This window comes from Myotis daubentonii, chromosome 13, assembly GCF_963259705.1.
Source record: "Myotis daubentonii chromosome 13, mMyoDau2.1, whole genome shotgun sequence".
NCBI lineage: Eukaryota > Metazoa > Chordata > Mammalia > Chiroptera > Vespertilionidae > Myotis > Myotis daubentonii.
This window is the reverse complement of record NC_081852.1, coordinates 7,567,378-7,591,549: the sequence shown is the minus strand read 5'-3', so window position 1 is coordinate 7,591,549 and position 24,172 is coordinate 7,567,378. Positions and strand designations below refer to the sequence as shown.

At 50.3% G+C, this 24,172-nt stretch overlaps 1 protein-coding gene across 3 annotated transcripts in view; it reads right to left on the bottom strand.

The window, feature by feature from the left end:
• Positions 1–23,095, bottom strand: part of CHAT (choline O-acetyltransferase) — a 52,704-nt gene extending 29,609 nt beyond the window's left edge. The window contains exons 1-7 of one of the 3 annotated variants that reach the window (XM_059662096.1): positions 22,878–23,095; positions 20,660–20,762; positions 17,401–17,592; positions 16,572–16,690; positions 14,908–14,961; positions 9,149–9,329; positions 7,951–8,128 (exon numbers count right to left, since the gene is read on the bottom strand). In XM_059662096.1, the coding sequence (XP_059518079.1) occupies positions 7,951–8,128; positions 9,149–9,329; positions 14,908–14,961; positions 16,572–16,690; positions 17,401–17,592; positions 20,660–20,725 (790 nt within the window). In that variant the 5' untranslated portion in view covers positions 20,726–20,762; positions 22,878–23,095. The remainder of the gene's footprint in view (positions 1–7,950; positions 8,129–9,148; positions 9,330–14,907; positions 14,962–16,571; positions 16,691–17,400; positions 17,593–20,659; positions 20,763–22,877) is intronic. The other 2 variants (XM_059662095.1, XM_059662097.1) reach the window with 2 other exon arrangements.
• Positions 23,096–24,172: the final 1,077 nt, after the last annotated feature.

Below are 24,172 nucleotides of genomic sequence, written 5' to 3'. Positions count from 1 at the left end.
TAAACATGCAGATATCACATGACCTAGCAATTTCATTTCTGGGCATTTTTCCTGAAATGAAAATTACAATTACACAAAAACCTATACATATATGTTCATAGTAGCTTTATCTGAAGGGGAAAAAATCAAACATCCTTCGATGGGTGAATGGCTACATCACCTGTTGTGATGCATGCGTGCCGATGGACTACATAAAAGGAATGAACTTCTGACACATGCAACACCATGGATGAATCTAGAGAATTATGCTGAGTGGGGTGGGAGGGAGGCCAACCTCAGAAGATTCATACTATATAATTCCATTTATATAATGTCCTTGAAATAATACAGATTAGTGGTTGCCAGGGGTTGAGAAGGGTGGGGGCAGGAGGAAGTGGGTGTAGCTATAAAGGAATGGAAAAGTCCTGTATTTTAACTATCTCAGTGGCGACATCCTGGTTGTGATGTTGTACTAGAGTTTGGCAAGATGTTAGCATTGGGTAGGAAAAGGGGAGAGTCAAGATTATTTCTTACAAGTCGATATGCACCTACAATTACCCCCAAATATGTTTACAGTAATTTAATTTAAAAAACAGAACTCAAGAGCCAAGAATTGCTTCTTCCTCTGTGCTCTAACCATGCTTCCCACAAAGGCAGATGTAAAGAGCTACCATACTTCTGGGATCAGGGGAGGGGTGGTGAGTGAAGAAAAGCAGGAGATACCCAAACCACATCCCAGCTGCCTTGTACCCCAAATACCACTGTGCTGCCCACGATTTCATGGAAGTGAGGGCATGGCAACCAGGGGGGACTGAAAGAGAGGTGTCTATAACCTATGCACACGGGGCATGTGGTACATGGCGGACCTGAGGGAAGCTGAAGAGCATCCCAGAGTTAACGAGGGTTGGGGTTCCAGGCAAGGAGGACAGACCATTCAGTCTGTGGCCACAGGCCACCGTCACTGCTGCATGGACAGTGCCCGTTCAACAGGTGCCGATTTTCAGCTCACCAGATTTTTCCAGAGAGGCTGTGTCCCCAGAGCATTTCCCCAAATCTAATAAAGCTTTCACTTAGTGAACATCCTCTGTGTGCCAGGCACCAGACCACTGCTTGCTGGCCCTCTGCATTGCCATGGTCCTACCCACAGGGAGGGCTGCTGTCCTCATGCCCTAGCCTCGGGAGCCGGGTTCCAGGGCACAGCAGGGATGTCGGGTCAAGGCCAGCCCTCTTGCCCGAGACCAGGTGCCTCTGCTTGTGTGGGTGCTCTGGCCTTCATGCGTCCCCTGTGGGAGGGAGCATTGGATCAAACCTCACCTCCCCCCAAGAGGGAAAACAGCATTCAGCCTCAAGAGCCCAGGCGGTATTTCTGGGCCAATTAAATCAGAGAGGCTGCTAATGTGTAATTGGTTTTAAAATCAGCAGACTTGCCTATCTCTGGTTGACAATATTTAAATAGCCAAACGCCCATCCTGAGTGGTGGTTGTAAACCGTGACCGAGGCCTTCTGCAGAGCCAGCCGCCTTCTGTCAGCTCCCCCCTTGACAGCAGTGTCCCAGCTCTGATTGGCTGCTGGGGATAAATATTTATGGGACTGTGTAAACGGAGGCATCTGCCTCTAGGCCTGTTGGCTGGATCATCACAGCAGCACCCAGGAAAGCCAGCAGGCTGGAGTGGGGTGGGTGTGGGCTCTCCGAGCTGGCTATCCTTTTCCTATAAATTGACAGGCGCTGTAGTCTTCCAGACTCAGGGCCGAATGTATAATCACATTTCCAGACCAGGATAACGGTGCTGGCTCCTGGGTTCAGAAAGCCACAGCTCGCTGGGAAGGAAGGTCCTGAGAGGAGATGAACATCCCTCTGGGGGTCCCTAATTATGGGCGCCTGCCAAGCCCTGCTGTTGGGTTAGGCCCAGCTCTGCAGCTGACACCTCTAAGGGTGGGGTTCCCTCAACCCGTGGGAGACACAGCCTCCTCCATTCCTTGGGGATGAGATTCCCCTCGGGGCTATAAATGAAGACCTAAAGCAACGAAGTGCCCAGGACAGGGTTCAGCATCAAGGGAGACCGCCATGCACAGAGGCCAGTAACAATGGGGTCCCAACCTGGCTGCGCCAGGTAGTGCTTAAAAATGGAGATCCCGGGCCTCCCCCTGACCTACTGGGAAAGCACTGGGCTTGAGGAATCTGGGGTGTGTGTGTGTGTGTGTGTTTTAAGGGGTTCGTTAGAGAACCCTGGTGTCCTTGGCCAGCCCCAGTCACAAGGACAGCAGTGGGCATACCCTCAAGTGCTAGTTGGCGCAGGAAGCCCTCCTGGGCTAGGACAGGCATAGGGGGGAGACCCACAAATGCCCTCGGGACTCCTTTTGGAGGTACTCCTTTGGTTTTATCCGATTTGTGTTCTGATAATCCTGCTTACTCCAGTCTCCCCAATAAAGACCAGTGATGGTCCTGGTGGCCTTGACTCTCCCAGGAGGTCTCTCGGCATTGGCTGCGGATGATCCGGCTGCCAATGTCGACGACAGTACACACACATGCCCTGCACCACGTTGTCAGTGAGCACTGTATGAGAAGCACTGTGTGAGGGGCTGTGGAGGTGTGGGGACACTGAGCACATAGGGAGGGCATGGATTTCGTAGCAGACATCTGGCCCCACTGCTTGTGGGCTGTGCCACGGTGGTGCCACTGGACTTCTGTGACCTCCACCCTCTCAATGGCATAGCAGGGAGGTTGGGCTGAGGAACCTGGGACCTCACAGAGGGAGCCAGCCTGCCTGGGGGTGGGTGGACCGCCTCTTCTGTTGAGGAGAGAGGGTTAATGAAATTAATAGCCTCGCTGGGCCTCAGCTGACCCTATGAGAATTTAAGGGCAGATTTCATCTGAGCGCAGGCATCGTGCAGGACAGCACCTGCCTGGGCCCACTGCCACAGGCACTGGTCTCTGCCCAGTTCCTGGAAGGGAGGTGGAGACCTTGGGCCTTCAGCAGAGATGGCCTGGAAAGCACCCACCCCATGGTGTTAGTTGTGATGCCACCCACTATGGGGCTGGAAAGATGTCCCAGACCCATAACCATCAGACAGGCCTGCCTGGAACTAGGAGAGAGTAGCTCCCAGGTGTTAAGAATTGGGGAGTGTTGTGTGCAATGATGGCCGCTGTTCCTGGGTCTGTTGCCCTCGCCTTTCCTCCTTCCTGAACCCTTCCTGATGCCTGACTAGTGATGGCTGGTCCTCTTGCATCATTAACTTCTTCTGAATGCATTCTCTGTTCACCTTATGCCTCACCTGAAGGTGGTATCCCCTGAGGGTTACACATCCTTGTGCCCTTTCACAGACTCTTTTCCTTGACACTCATGTCCCCAAGGGCCAGGTCAGGTAGGTGACTTTATTCTCCCTGTTCCCACTCCTAAATGACTCCTCCTCCCCCCTTTCCCTTTGTAGTTGCACCTGCTAGACGTTTACCCTCCCATCATAGCCAACACTCCCTTAATTGCTGTGTTCCACCAACCTTCTCACAACTCATCAGCGTGCAGATCTGGGCTCCTTATTCAGCTTCCTCCTCCCCATCACTACTCCAATCACTGTCCCGGTAGTTTCAATGTCCATGTGGATAACCCGGCTCACATTCTCTCAGACTCTCAACCTCCCCACTGTGGCAGTCCAACATCAGTCCCTACTCCCATAATCACATCTGGGAATTCAGGACCAGGGACACCTCCTGAAGTCTCAGTTTCAAGCATCCAACCTTCTGACCATACTCGTCACCTTTTGGTTCACACAGTCGGTTACCCCCATTGCAACATGACTCGTGTCAATAACATCTCCCAAACCATGAACCACATTACCTATTTCCATTATCCATTATGCACCTCTGTCTTTCACTTCCCTCCCATTGTGAGATAAATTGTGTTCTCCCAAAATTCCTAAGATGAAGTCCTAACCCCCAGTTTCTCAGAATGAGACTGTGTTTGGACATGGAGTCTTTATTGAGGTAATTAAGTAAAATGAAGTCATCAGGATGGGACCTAGTCCAACTTGACTGGTGTCCTTATAAGAAGAGGAAATTAGGACACAGTGAAGACACAAGGAAAGACAGCCATCTGCAAGCCAAAGGGAGGAACCTCAGAAGAAACTGACCCCTCTGATACCTTGATCTCAGACCTGCAGCTTCCAGATCTGTGAGAAAATACATTTCTGTTGGGTTAGTACTCAGAATGTGTACTTTGTTATGGTAGCCCTAGCAGACTCAGTTTAGATTCCAACATTATAACCATTCCCTTCCCACACCTCCCCCTTTCCCTCGGTCTTATTCACCAACCTTGGCTAAACCTGGTGATATACCTTCTCCTTGCCTGAACCTGAGGAGCTGAACATTGTGGAGGGAAACATTGTGTGCAAAACAATGCTAATTAGTTTTTCCTAAATGTATGACCCCAAATCCTCAAATATGAGCTTGAAACAGTCCATAAATCTTATCAAGTTTCATGAGTAAGCTCTCTTTCCTACTTTCCAAGAGGCTATTTCATGCGTGTTCTCTCTCTCTCTCTCTCTCTCTCTCTCTCTCTCTCTCTCTCTCTCCTCATCTGAGGATATTTTTCCATTGACTTTTAGAAAGAATGGGAGGGAGAGAGAGAAAGAGAGAGAGAGAGAGAGAGAGAGAGAGAGAAACATTGATGTGGGAGAGACACATTGATTGGTTGTCTCTCACATGCACCCTGACCAGGGCCATGGATTGAGCCTGCAACTGAGATTCATGCTCTTGACCCAAATCAAACCTAGGACCCTTCAGTCTATGGCTGATGTTCCATCCACTGAGTCAAGTTGGTTAGGACTCATGCATTCTCTTTTGTCTTCAGAATACCATCCTCTGCCACTCAGCTCATGGCCATGCTCTGCTAATCTGAGACCAGAAGTTACCAGTTGGAAAACTTCTCATACTTCCACTACCACAGCACAGTCTTATGGACCTCTGATCTCCATTTTCCTGGCATCAACCAAAGGCCTCTATTATCTGGGTTTCATCTTCTTCTTTCTTTGCAATAATTTTACCCTTTTATTTATCACCTCTCTCCTCATTAATTATCCTATGGGATTATGTCCATGTATTTGTCTACATACTATCATGCCCTTGCATTTACTAATAAAAACACTTCCCTTGACCCCAACCCTCTTCTAGCAACTCCTGAATTTTTCTGCTCCTTTTAATCCCATAATGTCTGAAAAGTGTCATCCACACTTACTAATTCTACTCATTGACCTCAAACACAATTTCCTCCTGCTGTTGGATCACTTCCATCAGCATATGACCGTTCATTCTTCCCACTACTCCAGTCTGGCCTTTGTGAAGGTCACTGGTGACTCTTCCTTAAGCTCTCTGCAGCATTCGGCGTGGCTGGCCACTTCTTCCTTCCATCTTGGATCTTTGTGACTCATCTGGTTTTCTCTTGATTTCAGGGCTGTTTTCTCAATGCCCTCAGCATCTTTCTCTATCTGACCTCTGACGCCCCATTCTTCTGCTTCTAGATGATCTCACTCAGGTCCATGACTAAATATCACTTAATGTGCTGATGGCTCTCAAATTTATATCTCCGTGTTGACCTCTCTCTTGAGTTCCAGACACATAGATCTAATTTGATGTCTCCACTTAGATGACTCAAGGCATCTCAGACCTGACATACTTGGAAAAGACTTCTCCATTTCATAGCCACTTTCTCAACCTGATTCCCATCTCAGCGAATAAGACCACCATCTATTCAGTTGCTCAAATAAAAGACCTGGAAACACCTCTCACTTCTTTTGTCCTTCTCCTACTTTGAAATATATCTAGACCCCACCCATGTCTTTCTATTCTCCCTCTTAATCCTAGCCCAAGCTGTCATAATCTTTTACTTTTACACTGAAATTGTTTTCTAAATGGCCTCCCCATTTGCCTTCTGTGGGAAAGGGCTGCTCCAGAGAAGAGGGCTCTGGGAAGAAATGGTTTCCTGCCACACAGACGACACAGTCAGTGCTAACTGGATTAATTGAATTTCCAAAGGGAAGGCGTGTGCACCCCCTCCTTTCTGTCACGTTTCCCACAGAAACAGTACTTCCATTCAGAAAACCAGATCAAGTGCCATTAACAAATTAATTCCAATTAGGGCAGCCCAAGCACTGAGACCTCCAGGCAATCCCTGGCAGTCCTGCAGGGAGATGGCTTGGCCTGGCCTGCTAATAAAGTGGAAACCGTACTGGAAGCAAAAACCATTATTTTGATGCCTGTCACTGTCCCCGGAGGGGAGAAGAGTGGGATTTGATTAGACCATGGTCTACTGAGGGAATGAACTCACTTTCAAATGATGTTATTAATTCTCCAATTTGGCGGCTAGGTTCATGAGAACAGGCTCAGCTCTCCAACTTCCCTGTGGCCTGTGCAACCCCGATTTAGAAACAAGTATTCACAGGTGCCCAACAATTGAATGAAAGAATAGTTCATTGGTAAGTGGGAAATAAGTCTGGGCCCCAGTATTCCTAATAACCCTTCATTCTTTTATTTAACAAATACAGCTGGGCCCTTACTGTTCTCCTGGACCTTAATGACTGGGGGAGGGCAGCAGATAATCAGCAGGAATCAAGCAAAGGAAAAGCTGACTTTGGGGAGTGAAGCATGCGATAAAGAGGAGAAAACAGGACCAAGGGACAGAATATAATTGGGGAGAAAAGCTCAAGGAAGTCCTGAGGTGTCGAAGCTGAGCTGAGCTCTGAGTAGTGCAAAGAGCCAGCCAGCCCTGTGGGACGAACGTTCTAGGGAGGGGACCAGAAAATGCAGTGCCTGTTGCCAGAGATCCAGGCCTGCTCCCTCCTCACTCTACCAGTACGGTCAGCATGGCCACTTTGCCAGCCTGGCTGCTCTCCTCATGGTACTGGCAGAGCAGATGTCCCTGATGGGCAGTCCGCTTTGCCCACCCCCAGTCTTCCAGCCTGTATGCCACCCATCCCTCCTGCAGCTCTCACTCATGTCACAGGGATTTGCACAATTTCTACCTCTTCCAACAAAGCCTTTTGGAATCTTCCCAATTAGAAGGGCTCCCTTCCCACTCTGAAGTCCTGACGCACTTATTTGGCACTGCTGTCTCTGTTACCTTACATGGGTAAATATCACATTACTGTGTATTTGAACCGTGCCCTCTCTTCCCCTGTTCTTATCTAGTGGGCTGGAGGGCACTTCATCCTATCTCTTACACTCCCAGGCCTAGCACACGTCCTCAGCTTGCAGACACTTGGGGAGTCTAGATAGACACCGGGCCAAATGAAAACCTGAGGGACAGACGGAGGCTTATGGAAGTCTCACCTCTCATCCAGGAGGCTCTAACATGGGCAAGAAAGGAAGGCTCTCCCAGTTCCTGGGAATAGAGCTGGCTTTGGATTTGAAAAGTAGTTTCCAGAAGAATGATTTCTAAAATGTTAAGACTATAACTGGATTTCTTATAGGGGTGCTTGGAAACTCTCAGCTTAACTATGAAAAGTTTAGGACCAAAAATTCATATAAAGAAGGCAGCCAACTACCCTCCCAGAGGTGGGCTCCATCCCAAATCCTCATCTGACGGCTCTCCCAGCAACTCAGACCCCTCAAATGAGAACCAGCCCTGCCAACAAGTAAAGCACAACTGCTTAATTGCTGCCAGCCTTCCTCCAGCTCAAAATCTTCCCTCCCCACTGCCCCCCCACTAGTGTTCCCAGAAATCCCAGGGTTCCAGTGCTAGCCAGTGTCACCCAGAGAGCTAGAGCATGGTCAGATGAAATAAGAGGCACCAAAGGTGCTTTCAGCGTCAAGGAACCTCAGCTGACAGCAAGACTTGCCACCGGGTCCTGAGTTGGAGGGAGGCCTCAGCTCCAGTGCGATGGCAGATGGGGATGAGGCATGGTTCCCGACCCTGGCGGAGGGAAAGCCGATGGACGTGAGGATGAGATGGGCGTGGAGATGCGCTGGGCACTGCGGCTGACCTTTCACGAGGACTGTCCTGGCCTCGGCCCACTGGCTCCTCCCGTCTGATGTCAGCAGGCCGATTGGAGGCAAGCGTTCATCCTCGTTGGAAGCCATTTTGACTATCTTTCTCAACTGAGTGAACAGATCCCCCTCACTGAGACGGCGGAAATTAATGACAACATCCAAGACAAAGAACTGTGGGGAAACAGGTCAAACACATCACTCACGGCAGCCGGGCCAGGTGCCAGGCCTTCACTGAACCTTCAGATCTGAGAATGGATGGAGATGTTCAGGCCCAAGGTTCCCATGTAGTCATGGCTCCGAGTAGTCACAAGTTGGGGACCACCTCAACTTTGTTAACTGTGCTGGACTCCAAGCTGCTCCAATTCAGAGAAGTTCACATTAAACTTAGCTAAATGAACACTTGCTTTTGTGGCTCTTAGTTCTTATAAAAGCACTACATTTACGGGGAATTGAGTATAATTGGCACAACCACTGTTGGGGGACAGTGTCTATTAAAACTAAAATGTGCATACCCTATGACTCAGCAATTGCTCTTATAAATACACATTTTAGCCTAAGGCTTAGAGAAACATATACCCTTGTGCCCCGAAACATGTATACGGGAATGCACATATGAGCAGTTTGCAGCAGCAAAGTGGCAGAGAGAACCTAAATGTCTCCAGTAGGAGACGCTAAGTAAAATGTATGTACTTGCCCAGTGTACGCCTACCCAGCAGTGAAAAGGAACAAACTAGTTGCATATACAGCTATAGGGATAGATCTCAAACACTCTAGTGAGTGCAGATAAAAAGGCAAGGAGGTCCCAACAATCTGCAAAGCTGTCTGTCTGTGTATAGTTTCTGGGAAGGTCACGGCCCCGGTCACTGCATGTGGAGGTTCTGAGGCCTTGCAGGGTCTCATTAATGACCCTGAGTCCATTCTCCAGGCAGCTGTTTGACCTGACCTGGAGGGTCAGGCTGGATGGCAGCCCACTGAAGGTGTTCTTAATCGATGACTCTCCTCATTCTGAAAGTCCAACCAGTGGAGAGAAATGGAACTGACAGGGAGTCCGGAGGTCCCACTTTGGGGCCACTCTGCCCCAGCTCACGGTGTGGCTCTGGGAGCGGGTGAGCACCCTTGGGAAAGCAGGAATGCCTGAGCACACATGTGTCATCCCCGAGCCCAAGAGGCTGCCCCACGGGGGCCGCTTACCTGGTTGCAGCAGGCCACAATGATGTGCTCTGGCTCAGGCATGACGCTGCTCTTCTGGGCCACCAGCGTGTCCTGGATGTGGCCAGGGAGGCGGTAGGAAGAGAAGAGGCCATAGTATTGCTTCATACAGAGCTGCTGCCCTGACAGCTGGCCCTTGGCACAGTCAGTGGGGATGGAGTGACTGGAGGGGGAGAGTGGGGAGCAAGGCAGGAAGTCAGAATTGGTTCTACTGCAACTTGATTAGGCAAAGCGGGGCACAGAAACGAGAACGGCACTGTGATGGCAGTCAAGGAGCTTAAATCTCCACTTTTTAAAGGAGTGGAATGCCCATTTCCATGGCCAAGAGGATCCTCAGGGATTTCCCGCTCCTTCATTAGCCTCCCTCCTCCCTGACGCATGCACTTCAGTGCAGATCTTACTGTTTTCGCCCCCTTTGCCTTTGCTTATGCTGATCTTTGCTCAGCATGCCTTCACCCCCACCTTGTGCTCAGCTAATTTGTTTAGAAACCCCTTCTACTCCATCACCTCTTCTAGAAGCCTCCTCTGAGTTCAAGGCAGAATATTCTCTTTTCCCTGTGGCCTCAGCCTGTCTTGTGTCCTTCCTCCCTCCCTTTCCCTCTTCCTCTCCCTCCTCCTTCTCTTTCTTCCCCCATATTTCTCTCCCCTTTCTTCCCTCTAACCTTTCAGACAACAAATGTTATCACGCACTCCTTTGTGCTAGGCACCATTCTGGGATCTGGGAGGATATGGCAGCAAACAAGAGATGAGTTTCCTGTTCTAAGGGGCGCAGATCCTAGAACATGGGAGTGGGGCACAGATAACAAGCAGCAAACTGGTAAATGGGAGGGTTTCAGGTAGGGAGCCAGGGTGACAAGGAGGCGTGGCCAGGGACAGGCTTGCTGATGACTGGGATATGTGAGCTGAGCCATGAGGGTAAGAGGCAGCCATGAGAAGAGCTCGGGCCAATCAAGGTGACTGGGTGGGTGTCCCACCACCCCGCTGCTCCAAGTGTGAGTATTAAACTGAACTGTAAAGACCAACCCACAACATGGGGTGCTTACAAAAACATTTGTAACAGGAATCTTATGTCTTTGAATCTAATAATAAAAGTCTCATCACATGTTAGAACACAAAACAAGTCAATATATTTAAGAAGATTGATCATGTCAGACATCTTCTCGGACCACAATGTTTTTGAAATGAGAAATCAATTTAAAAGAAAGTGAAAAACACACAACACATGGAGGTTAAATAACATGTTATTAAACAACGAATGAGTTAACAATGAGATCAAGGAAGAAATTAAAAAATACCTTAAAACAAATGAAAATGGGAACACAACAACACAAAATCTAAGGGACACAGCAAAAGCAAACCTACATCAGAGGAAAAACCATAGCATTACAGGACTATCTCAAAACAACAGGAAAAAATATAAAATAAACAACCAAACTTTACACCTAAAAGAACTAGGAAAAAAGCCCAAAGACAGTAGAAGAAATAAAATAATAAAGATCACAGTGGAAATATATGAAATACAGCCTAAAAAATACAAAACAATGCAACCGATTTCTGAATATTTATTTTGTTTTCTGTTATTTAACTGAATTTATTTATCAGTTAATAGTAACATTTTGGTGAAATCTTTAAGATTCTCAATGAAACTGAGAGCTGGTTCTTTGAAAAAATAAACAAGATTGACAAACCGTTGATCAGACTCTTCAAGGAAAAAAAAATAGAGGACCCAAATAAATAAAATCAGAAATGAAAACCAAGAAGTAACAACTGACACCACAGAAATACAAAAGATTATAAGAAAATATTATGAACAACTACTAGTATATGTCAACCAATTGGACAAAGTGGAAGAAATGGATAAATTCCCATAAACATACAATCTTCCTAAACTGAATCAGGAAGAATCAGAAAATCTGAATAGACCAAACACAACTAATGAAATTGAAGCAGGAATCACACACTTCTGACAAACCTGAGTCGTGGGCCAGATGGATGGCTTCACAGGTGAATTGTACCAAATACTCAAAGAAGAAACAACACCTAACCTTCTCAAACGATCCCAAAGAAATCCAGAGGAGGGAAGACTTCCAAACTCATTTTACAAGGCCAGCATTCTCCTAATTCCAAAACCAGGTAAGAACACTACAAAGAAATTTTATTAAAGCCCTAGCTGGTTTGGCTCAGTGGACAGAGCGTTCATTGGCCTGCAGACCAAAGGGTCCTGGGTTTGATTCCAGTCAAGGGCACGTACCTCGTTTTCAGGCTCCTTTGGGGCTTGTACCAGGAGGCAACCAATCCATATGTTTCTCTCACATCCATATTTCCCTCTGTCTTTCCCTCTCTCTTCCACTCTCTCTAAAAATCAATGGAAAAATATCCTCAGGTGAGGATTAAAAAGAAAAAGAAAATTATAGGCCAATATCCTTAATGAACGTAGATATTGAAGTCCTCAACAAAATATTAGCAAACCAGATCCAGCAATACATTAAAAATATTATATACCATGATTAAGTAGGATTTATTCTAGGGATGCAAGATTGGTACAATATATGCAAATCAATAAATGTGATATACCACATAAACAAAATGAAAAATAAACCATATAACCATGTCAATAGATGCAGAAAAAAAAACATTTAATGAAGTCCAGCACCCATTTATGATAAAAACTCTCAGTATACTGGGAATAGAGGTGTGAGAATAAACAAGCAATCTTTTCTGTCAAAGAACAGTTAAGGCAGCCGCCATTTTGGCTCATGGGACTTGGCAGCCACCATGGCAGCTGCATGACTTGCAGCTCCCTGGGAGTCGCCATCTTGAAACAGCAAAGGCCCACCCCTTTCTTTGAATTAGCCAATCGTGAAAGACTGTGCGCCTGAGCGCCAATCAAGAGTGAGGGACAGGTCACGTGCATCAGGATTAAAAAGCCGAGCAGATCGCCTGCTGAGTGTGCAGTGCTCCCGGACCATGTGCTGCGCACCCGCCTGCAGGAGGAAGGATGTTTGCCTTGCTGCCTGGCTTCCCAGTGTGCTTTGTGTTCTACCAGGACCCCTGAATTTGGGGGCTCGCCAAATCAGACAAGAAAAATAAAGATAAGAGGCATCTGAGTCAGAAAGAGAAGTAAAACTGTCATTATTTGCAGATGATATAATACTGCACATAGAAAACCCTAAAGACTCCACCAAAAACTACTAAAACTATTGTATGCATTTAGTAAAGAAGCAGAATACAAAATAAATATTCAAAAATTGGTTGCATTTTTATATGTCAGAAATGAACTATCAGAAAGGGAAACTAAGAAAGCAATCCCACTTACAATCATATCAAATAAAATAAAATATGTAGGAATAAATTTAACCAAGGAGGTAAATTTATACTTGGAAAATTATAAAACACTGACGAGAAAATAAAAATTAAACCAAACATGTACCATGCTCATGGATTAAAAAAAATAATAATAACATTGTAAAAATGTCCGTACTACCCAAAGCAATCTATAGATTCAACACAATTCCTATTAAAATAGCAATGGTGTATTTCACGGAACTAGAACAAATAATCCTAAAATCTATATGGAATCACAAAAGACTCCACATAACCATAGCAATCTTGAGAAAGAAGAACAAAGTTGGAGGAATCACGCTACCTGATATCAAACTATACTACAATGCCATAGTAGTCAAAACACTATGGTATTGGCATAAAAACAGACATCTAGATCAATGGAACAGAATAAAGATCTCAAAAATAAACCTATGCCCATATGGTCAATTAACACATGACAAAGGAGGCAAGAATATATAATGGGTTAAAGACAGTCTATTCAATAAATAATACTGAAAAAAATTGAACAAGATATAAGTAAAAAAAAAAAAAAAAGAAACTAGACCACTTTCTTATACCCTATACAGAGATAAACTCAAAATGGATTAGACTTAAGTGTAAGACTTGAAACCATTAAAATCCTAGAAGAAAAGATAGGCAGTAAAATCTTGGGTATTTCTTGTAGCAATATTTTTTTCACATATATCTCCTTGGGCAAGGGAAACAAAAGAAAAAATAAACAAATGGGACTATCTCAAACTAAAAAGTTTTTGCCCAGCAAAGGAAGCCATCAACAAAATGAACAGACAACCCACTGAATGGAGAACATATTCGCCAACAATACATCTGATAAGGGGTTAATATCCAAAATGTATAAAAAGCATATACAACTCAACACCAAAAAAACAAACAATCCATTTTAAAAGTAGGTGAAGGACCTAAATAGACACTTCTCCAAAAAGGACATACAGAGGGCCTATAGACATATGAAAAGATGCTTAACATCACTAGTCATCAGAGAAATGTACATTAAAACCACAGTGAGATATCACTTCACACCTGTCAGAATGGTTATCATCACTAAATCAACAAGAAAAGTGTTGATGAGAATGTGGAGAAAAGGGAAACTTTTTTCACTGTTGTTGGATTTAAAATTGGCACAGCTATTATAAAAAAAACAATACGGAAGTTCCTTGAAAAATTAAAAACTTAACTGCCTTATGACCTCATCATTCTACTTCTGGGAATATATCTGAAGAAATACAAAACACTAATTCAAATGAATAGATGCACCCCCATGTTCATTGCAGCACATGTATAATTGCCAAGATATGAAAGCAACCCAAGTGCCCATCAATAGACAAATGGATGTAAAAGTGTTGGTACATATATACAATGGGATTTTACTCTACCATGAAGAAGAATGTAATCTTACCGTTTGCTACAGCATGGTTGGACCTACAGAGTATTATGCTAAGTGAAATAAGTCAATCAGAGAAAAACAAATTTTATTAAGTATATTAAATAATAAGTATATTATTTCAGTTATATGTGGAATCTAAAGAACAACAGAAATGAATAAACAAAACAGAAACATACTCATAGATGCAGACAGTAGACTGATAGTTGTCAAAGGAGGGGGGAGCGTTGGGGAAATGGGTGAAAAGGGTGAAGGGATTGAGAAGTACAGATTGGTAGTTCAAAATAGTCATGGGGATGTAATATTGTAATAACTATATACGGTACCAGTTGACTACTGGAAATATCAGGAGGAACACTTTGTAAAGTATATGATTGTCTAAACACTCATCTTTACACTTGAAACTAATGCAAAATAATATTAAATGTAAACTGTAATTAAAAAATAAAATTAAGACATGAATTAACAAAAAGTGATCTCATACTTTGTACCACTTTTTACTAATTAATTTTTGTAGTGTTTTACAAACAGTTCATAATATTTACACACACCAGAGCTCGTTTGATTGAGGCAGAAGGGAAAGTGGGGTTGAAGCCAAGTAAACAGGCTTGGACTGAGGAGAACCTGCCCCTCGAGTAGCAGGTGGCAAGGCGGACTCCCTGTCTTGCTCCTACAGCTCTCCCTTCCCCACTTCTCGTGTGTGTCCTAGATTCCTGGTGCACATGCTCACGTGTACACATAAGGCATGGAGGAAGGGGGCATTTAAAGGGATCCAGGTAGGACAGCGCTTACACCAGGAAAAGGAGCTATTGGTGGCTGGGCCAGCTGGGGTAAAGGTCATCCTGGGGTGGGTGTGGTCCCAGCTCCTCTGACAGGAGCCAGGAACACAGAGCTCAGCAATGTCAGGGTCACTGCCCTCCAGAGCTCCTTGTCTATTGCGGCAGGGAGAGAGGTGAATCAAAAGGCTCTGCCTTTCGCAGGCTGGGCCCAGTCCTACCTGTCCAGCATGGTCTTGTAGCTGAGCACTCCCGAGATGAGGTTGGCAGCAAACCTGCAGAGAGAGATGAGGCCTTAGCCTCTCCTCTCAGGGGCCCAGGCTCCCTCTCTGTCTCCAACCTCCCCCTCTGTCCTTCCTTCCTTCCTTCCTTCCTTCCTTCCTTCCTTCCTTCCTTCCTTCCTTCCTTCCTTCCTTCCTCCCTCCCTCCCTCCCTCCCTCCCTCCCTCTTTCTTTCTTTCTTTCTTTCTTTCTTTCTTTCTTTCTTTCTTTCTTTCTTTCTTTCTTTCTTTCTTTCTCTCTACCCCCTTCCCTCCCTTTCCCCCTCCCTCTTTCTATCTCTCCCAAACTCAATGACCACCCACCAGATGCCAGGTCTGAGTGGTGCCCTAATAAGATGAGCTATCTGCTGCTCCCTACCCACCTCTATGCTGTCAGTACTTGGCAAGCGTTGGATTAAAAATGGTGCCCTGGAAAGAAGTTCCGGGAGGAGAGGGAACTAGAATATGAATGAGGAGGCAAAGGAGGAGGAGAGGAAGCCAGGAGAGGCCACAAGCCGCAGGAAAGGGCTGGAAAAGCAGGGGTTTTCCCCAGGAAAGGCTCATGCTGGGCTGGACTGGGCCAGCACCCTGGGTTTTGGGCAATTCAGTCTCCTGGGAAAAGTCAGTAATTTGGTCCACTAAATGCTAATGAAAAGGAAAGTGGGCGCTGAAGGAAAACACACCAGGGAACCATGCCGCGGAATGGGGTCACCGTTACTGTTCCTGGATGATGAGCCCGGCTTATTGCATCCGGAGGAAAATGCCCACTTCGGTGCAACTTTGAGAACTGTTCCCAGAAGTTGTTCATCCATCCACTCACTTCCTTTGGCGAAGGGGAGGCCCTGGCTGCAGGGGAGGGGGAAGGTGCTCCCAGACCTTTGGACTGGTCTTGGTGAGGAAGGACTGGCTGGGGGGTCTCCCAACCATAGCTGAGCCCCGCCTCTAGGCCACGGGCCCTGCCTTCTGTTCTTTTCCTCCCCCTGAACTGTCCCACACTGTGTCCCATTCAGGTCTTAAAACCAGACACGGGATTTGGAGCTCAGTGACTGCTTCAGGGAGATCCTTCGTCCCTGCCCCACCCTTGTGTGAATGGTCCCTCCACCGTCATCAGCAGACCCAGAGGCCATTGCAGTGGCTCAGTGAGCTGTGAGATTGCAGCAGATGGCACAGGCTCTGGCGAAGGCGGCTGGGGGGAAGAAACCTTTGCCAACTCCTCGGAGCCTCTGTTCAGAGCTGGGGGCTGCAGGGGCCTCTCAGATCACCCGGGGCAGTGTGTCCCACAGACAAGTTCCAGCCTCAAGTACTGGAAGGATCAGAGGGGACCCACCTTCTCCCAGGGCCTCAGCCAGGTCAAGACTGCTATGAGGACACCTGGGCGCCCATGCCCTCCATTAGTCCCCCGGACCCCTATAAATGCATCAGAGGCAGGCCTTGTGTTTGTTCCTCAGGTGCAGCCTCACCTAACCTCCTTGCTGACCTCATGGCCTGGACGGCCCCTGTCTCAGCGCCACATGGCCTCAGAAACCTCCACCAGGACACGAACTTCAGCCTTTCCTTCCTGGTGCCGGGGCCAGGACCCTTCCTCCGGCAGCTCCCCAGCTGTGAGCCGGGAGCTGGTGGCCTCACCTGAGCTGGTCGTTGGTGTCCTGGAAGTGCTGCCGGGAAAAGATCACCGCTGGGCTGGAGTTGACAGGCAGGGCAAGGCGGTTATTGAGATACATGTCGTTCAGCCAGTACTCAGACACCTGCGGGGGGAGCAGGGAAGGGGAGCCATTACCCACAAGGGCCACATACACCCCCTCCCAGAAAGAGCACCTTGCCTGTGGAGCGCACTGATCCCATCCCGGCAGCCCTGTGGGCCAGTCGGGACACTTCACTGGATCATGCACTTCATTCATTCATTCATTCCACAAACATACGCTGCACCGTTATGTGCTAGGGCCATGTTTCGCAGCCCACGAGCCTGCCCTTCAGCCTTGCCCTGTACTCTCTCCTCTCCCATTCCAGGTTCCTGTCCTGGTGTCTGGTGCTTCATCCATGTCCCCTGCCCTCCTTATGAGGGCCCATTCTTGCCTTTCACCCTCTCAGCTTCCCTGACCTCATCACTATCTTCTGCTGCCCCATCCCTGTCACCCATTGTTGCTCAAACTTGTGCCCCTCTGCCCCATCCTTGTCCCTGTCTGTCCCCCATCCCTTTCCCCTATCTGCCAGCCATACCTACTTCACATTCCACATCTTGTCTGTTCCTCACTCTTGCCCCTTGCTCTCCTCATTTCTCCCCCATCCCTGTGCCCCATCTGCCCTGTCTTTGTCACCTACCTGTCTCTCACCCAAATCCCTCTGTCTCCAAGTCCGCCTCCTGCCCCATGGGTGCCTTGCCTGCTCCCCCCACCCCCCGCATCTCCCCGCCACCCCCCCCCCCCCCCCCAGTCAGCCCTCTCCCAGCAACGCTTACCCAGTTGGCAGTCTTCTCCTGCCGCTCCAGGAGCTTCTGCTGCAGGGTCTCACCCAGGCCACCAGGGGCCCCAAACTGCTGCACGATGGCCTGACTCCTCCGGAACTGCTCCCTGGGCACCAGGTGCTGCATGCACCGCAGGTAAGTGGCCAGGGTCTGCTGCAGCGGGGGCACTGGGAGTTTGGGCAGCTCCTGGAAAAGAGGGTCACGGGTACTTGCTGTGCCTGTCATGTGTGGCCCAGGCCTGTCCAAGTTGATGCCTAGTGTCTGTCTCCATCTGCTACCATCCTTGCTCCCTATCCTGAGACTCGTCTGTTTCCAGGGCTCAGCTCAGCAGAATTGTGACCTTGGGAGGTTCCTGTTTGCTCTCTCCCATACCTCAGCCCGGACCCCAAGGGATAAAGTGCAGAGGAAAAGACCTTGATGTGATCCCAGACAGACCTGGATTCATCCCTGACCCTGCTGCTGACTAGCTGTTTGATCTTAAGCAAGTCACCCCTATCTCGGGGCCTCAGTTTCCTCCCCTGTCAGGTGGCGTTAATAACCTCTATCTCTTATAGGATAAGAGATCATTGATGTGAAAGACCCATCAACTCTAGTGAATGGGTCTAAGATGAAATAGCCCTGTAATTGATAGTGATTGCCGGTCATTCTTAATTTAGGAACTGTTCCCAGCTGGAGCTCTAGAATCCAATTGACTCTAATGGAGAGCTGTGGACAGGTGGAAGAGGGTGGGAGACATCATTCATTGCTTGTCCTAATGACCAGAATTCTGCAAGATGTGTCCTGGGAAGGTGACTCATGCCCTGGGCTCCTTATTAAATCCCTCGCAGTTATGAAACCCAGAGAGGGGGTTCTGCTCCCTGTGGGTACGGGAGTGGGGTGAGGTGGAAGTCCTTCCTCTCCTAATCTTTCTCAGTCTCAGCTTCCTCATCCATAGGACATAAATGACAATTCCTACCTGAGAGGGGCCCGCAGAGAATGAAATGAGAGAAGCATTTCATTAAATAGGCACATCATTAAATGTTACAATGTTACCGTCCTTATCCTTCCAGAGGAATTCCCAAGAGGAGTCTCATAATCTCTGGGGGCCCCCAAAGTGTGGAGGGAGTATGGGCCCCATGCTTCCCAGTTTACCAGCTGTGTTCACCAGGGACCTCACATATCATGGCTTAGCCTCGCTGAAGGGGAGGAAACTCAGGCCCAGGGAGTGGATAGTCCCAGGTCATCCAGCAATTTGGTGGCAGAGCTGAGACCTGAAGTCAGTCTTCATCCCATATTCATTCTGCTCCTCCCTTGGCTGTTCTCTTCTGTCTCCCTTGCTCTCTTTTCTGCCCCCTTCCTTCCTCACTTAACTGGTCACAATTGGAAACCAGGAATTTTCGTATTATCGCTTAAATTTTACAAAGTTGGCTGCCTTCTTTCAGGGGTTTCTCCTCTCTAGGGTGGTGGGGCGGTGACCTTCTGCCCCAGGCAGGTGGTGGAGTGAAGGGGCCTGTTGAAAGCGTTCCTCCACTCTGCTCTTCCTGCTGCACAGGCTGGAGTCCCCACGACTGCCCGGGCAGATGGGACTGAGCATGCGCTGAGGAATGAATGGGGATCCTCCACCTGCCTGGCCCTGTGTCTAGAGCTCACTGGCCTAGGGGGCGGAAGGAGGCTGCAGGTGCTCTGTGCTGTTGCTACCCGGGGACCTCGTGAGGACAGGTCTGGACAGCACTTCAGGTTATCTAGTCCACTCCAGAGAGCCAGGTGCAGGCCTCCCCCGCCCCCCAGCTGCTCTGGTTCCCTCTTCCTTCTATTGGGGCCGTGGATCTGTGCGGTAGGTGAGTGGGTAAGTACCCACAGAAAGCCCAGCCTAGTTGGTGGCCTCACCAAGATGCCAGCATGTCTGACCCTAGCCCATGCTAAAAATAGGCCTCCCTTCCCTGAGCCCTGTCAGTGCCCTGGGACTCAGGCTGGGTCAGGGGGGAATTGGTGATGTGTAAAAGGAGCTGGGCAGGAAATCTCTGCTTGGATGTCTCAGCCCCTTGCGGCTCCTCCTAGAAGCTCATGGGCTTCTGGCCCACAGTGGGAACAGAGGCAGGGACTAGCACTAATGAGGGTCTTTGGACCCTGGGGTCTCAGGTCAATACACGTTTCCTGGGCAGTTCATGTGGGCAGGCCCTGGGCTGGACTCAGGCTCAGTAAGAGACAAGGCAGCCACAATCCAACGGGAGGGACATGCCATGGAGCAGAAGCAGCAAAAGAGGTGTCGGCACGGCAGCAGCAAACAGGACGATGTGGTGAGCCACTTCACAGGGAGAATCCAGGAAGTTCTGATCAGGGTTTCAAATGAAGCAAGGGGGGTGGGGGTGGACGGGAGGGTGGAGAGGGGTGTGGTTGTCAAGGAGATGTCAAGAAGACAAGTGTGGCAGAGGGACACACATGTGTGACACTGTGGGGATCAGATGTGCTCTGTCACTCTGGAGGTCAGTGGGATGGGAGGGAGGAGGCCTTCCCAGGGAGGGTGTCTTGTCTCAAGTCAGTGGGGAAGATGGTACCTACAGCTCCAGGGCTGAACTAGTGACAATAGCCAGGGCTGGGATGTGGCACGGAAGTGGAACTTGGGGTGGGGGAAGTCCTGGGAGATAAAAGTATCTGGCCCAGGTCAAGGGCTCCCCCTGCACTGTGGGGCTAGAGAGTGCCTATCAGCATTTCCGTTGATGCGGGAAGCCACCCACTGCCCATACTATCATGAGAGTGCATCAAGGAACTCGGAAGGCCGATGGGCCTTGGTTGTCAGCAGGACTAATGCCAAGTACCATTGTTCTGTTGAGATAGTGGTGACTCGAAGCAATTTCCTGACCTAATAGCCTCAAAGTAAATGCTTACTGAACCTGACTGATCTTTATTGATCTTAGAGACGGTCTATCTGCTACCTGTTTGCTGTGCTTTACTGAGGGTAAGATGTGTATCTGAAACTGACCCCCCATGCCTTCTAAATGCATATTTCTTGCCCAGTGTTTTCATTTGTGCGTCAGCCCCTTCTTCAGATCCTGAACCCCCGCTGCAAAAGGTTGTGGCACCTTGAAGCTGTTCCTAGAGCCGCCAAGCCCTCCAGACTCAGGCAGGGATGCAGCTGGGCCTCCTGCCCAGGAGAGGGACGGGCTGGGGGTCAGGCAAATGCTGGGGGCAAATCCCATTCAGGACTATTCTGGAAGCCAAGGGCATGTGAGTGGGGAGAGTAGTGATAAGAGAGAGAGCTCCAAAAGTTACTCACAGTCTCCTCCGCACTGCTGAGAGTTTTTGCTGCCATCTTCTGGGGCGCTTTCTCCAGGATGGGCATCTTCGTGACTTCTGGCTGAGGAAACAGAGGTGCAGAGCTGTTGAAGCAGAGAGGCATCAACACAGCAGCCACATAGACCTGCTGGGCCTTTCCCCTCCCGCAGTCTGACACCCACCTGCACCCTGCGAGGGGCCAGAGCTGGACAGTAGTGTGCACTGGTCTCATTGTTGGCCTGGCCCCAATCTCCTCACGTCCAGACCAACCAACCTGCACAGTGTCCTCTCTGAGCCCCCAAATAAGAGAGGGCGGGGCGTGAAGTGAGCCTCCAGCTGCTACCTCCTCCATCAGACTGCTGTCACCAGGCCCAACTGATTCCCCCAGGACAGTGTGGGAGGGAGCAGGGCTGGGCTTGCCCACTCCTGATCCACAAGGGTATTGGCAGAGCGCTTGTTTTGTTCTTGGGGCCCAATAGCTGTGTGCTTTGCGGATTAAAATCTCTCTTTCTCACTAGACTTCGTGTTTTTCCAGGGCGGCATGCTCAGTGCTTCATCTCTGGGACCTAGCAGGAGCGTGAGTAGGATGCATGTTGGGGAGCTGAGTGAAATCGACGCCCGTGTGCACGAGTACACACCTCAGTGAATGCAAAGCCCTGGCGCCGTGGGGTGGGCTGTGCCAGTAGGTTCCCAGTGCAGGTGGCATAGGAGCGCTAAGGGGGTGGTCCAGGGAAGCTGGGCAGCCCCATCCCCTGGGGGCCACCTCATAGTCTGGAGATTAGTTTTGAAGGGGCAGCAGGAGGGAGCCAGACCAAGGGGGAGCAAAGGCCAGGTTTTAAGGCTAGTAGGACCCAACCTCTACCCTCAGAGATCCCTCTAAGCCAGCGGTTCTCAGCCTTTGGGGGTCGAACGACCCTTTCACAGGGGTCGCCTAAGACCATTGGAAAACACATATATAATTACATATTGGTTTTGTGGTTAATCACTATTCTTTAATTATGTTCAATTTGTAACAATGAAATTGGGGGTCACCACAACATGAGGAACTGTATTAAAGGGTCGCGGCATTAGGAAGGTTGAGAACCACTGCGCTAACGTAAGCCTGTAGAGACCCCCATGCTTTCTACTCACCCATTCCCCCCAACCCCCTCCCCACACCCTCTCCACCCCAGGTTCAGTCCAGGTGGGGTCTGGGCATGGGCACAGTTGACCCGAGGACAGAGCATCCAGGAAGATGGATGACTCCGGTACAGGATGGAGGAGCTGGGGCTGCCTGGAAGTTCCAGGCAGAGAATGTCGAGTCCTCAGAGCACTACAGCAGCCTGCTCTGGGCTAGGTGGTCCTCCACCCGCCAGCGCCTTGCAGCTTAGGGGCGGCCCTGCCTACCCCGGAAGCAGCAGTATCCAGGCGAGGGTCCACCCCCAGCACAGCAAGGTTCTGAGGGGGCAACAGGGGAAGGTCGGGTTGGTAAAGGCTCTAGAGCCAGTGCAGCCCATGCTTCCTCTTGCCTTGGCCCCAGGCCAGCGCCGGAGCTGGAAGGTACTGGCCACACCTCAGGGACCCCTGGTCAGAGAGGCTCAGGGGTCACAGCAGTGTGGTTCCCTGGGGGCGCATGAGGAGGTCCCTGCCCTGAGCCCGTTGCCCTTCCTCCTGGGCTTGGGTAGGCGTCTAGAAGGCATAGGTATCTGTCTGGTGCCCTCCTGGCTTCCAACAGCTTCCCGCAGAGACCTCAGCTCTGCCTTAGGGACCCGACCTCAGCTCTACCGGCACCTGCGCTCCAGCGACTCCCCCCCCCCCCCCAGACCCCACCTGACTCCCGCTAGCTACCGTCGCCCTTTCCCCACCTCCTGCCTCTTCCAGGATGAGAGAGAGGCGAGCGCCGGAGGGTCCTTCAGGGTGGCAGGCTGAGACCTGCAGACCCTCCTACTGGCACCGAAAGGGCAGCCATTGGCATGCCGCAGCTGGAGTCCAGGAGAAGCGAGAACATGCCTGTGGAACCCGGAGCTCCGATGGCAAAGCCTCTCCAAGCCCTTGCCCCCTACGTCTCGTCGTCCTGCTCCCCGTCCCCTGCCCCCACTCGGGGGGAACCCCTCAGGCTCCGGGCGAGCCCACGACGGCCGCTGCGGTTCGGAACCTGCAGGGTCCCAGGCGTGTGGTCCTGGCGCGGCCTCTGGACGGAGCCTCCCTCCGCTCCCCGCGCGCCAGCCCAGCCCTCTCACCTGCTCTCCTCGGCGGCCGCTGGCCGCGCTTCGCCGCACTGAGCAGCACTGGGGGCCGGAAGGGGAGCTGGAGGGATCTGGGGGCGCGTCAGCAGAGCGGGGGTGGGGGCTGCTGCCTCTGTCGGAGGTAGAGCCTCCGACGACGTGGTCGGGTCCCCGCGGCTCCCAACCTGCCGGCTGCCAGCGATCCGGCCCCGCCGGTCCTCTCCTCCTGTTCCTCCTCCCGCCCTTCCTTCTTTTCCTCCCTCCCCCAGCCCCACCCCTCCCTCTCCCCCTCCCTCCCTCTCCGTCCTCTGTCCCCCACCTCCCCACTCCCCGCAGCCTTCCGGGATCCCACCTCCCAGCTCCCCGCCCAGCCCGGACCAGTTCGTACAAGGGTAGCAGCATCCACACTGCGAAGGGCGTGCAGAACACTGCCCCACCCATGCCCATGGCCCCAGCCCAGCCAGCCCCTGGCCCCGAGCCCCACCCTCCCCACCCCCATCATCCTAGCCGCCACTGCGTCTGCAAAGCCCTGGGGAGGGTGAGTCTGGAGAAATCTGTGCCCTCCCCATGCTCTAGACCAGGCTCAAGCCCTACCACATACAACTCCTTTTAAAATAATAGCAAAAAATAAAAAAATAATAAAAAATAAAATAATAGTAGCGGCCTGTTTGTTCATCACTGCAGGTCCTCTCTGCTGCCACTATTGGGGTGGGGGAGATACCGACCTGGGGATCCGTAGAGACAGGCGGCCAGAGGCAAACACTCCTCCAGGCAAAGCGCTCCTCCCCCGCCTCCAGGTAGATCCTCAGAGGTTGACCCACAAAGACAGACCCTGCCCAGACGACACCCAGCCAGGCAGCACCAGACAGCCCTGCACACACAGCCCTGCAGGTCCCCACAGGCCGTGTCTGACCACAGGTGCTGGACCCCCGGGGCCAGTCCGGGCTGGAGTGGGGGCACTCTGCCGCCTTAAGCCGGCCGCGGGCTCTAGGACTGGGAGTGACACACAGAGGCATGCCTGGGGCTCCTGGGGACCCGCACTCAAGGTGGGGAGACCTCTTTGACAACCCTGGACGGCAGTTTCCACTCAGGAAGGGGTGGGGAGGGGTGGGGAGGGTGGGGGTTAGCATCAGATCCCGCACTGGCACCTTCTCCGGTCCCACTCAGACCCGCATGGCAAGGACACAGCAAGTCCCACTCCTCTTAGGACAGAGCCTGGCTCTCTAACATGGGAGTTTCCAGACGCGGGACCTCTGCCCAGAACAGCTCCGCCCCACTCCTTTTCGGAGAACCTAGGCCAGGTAGGGCGC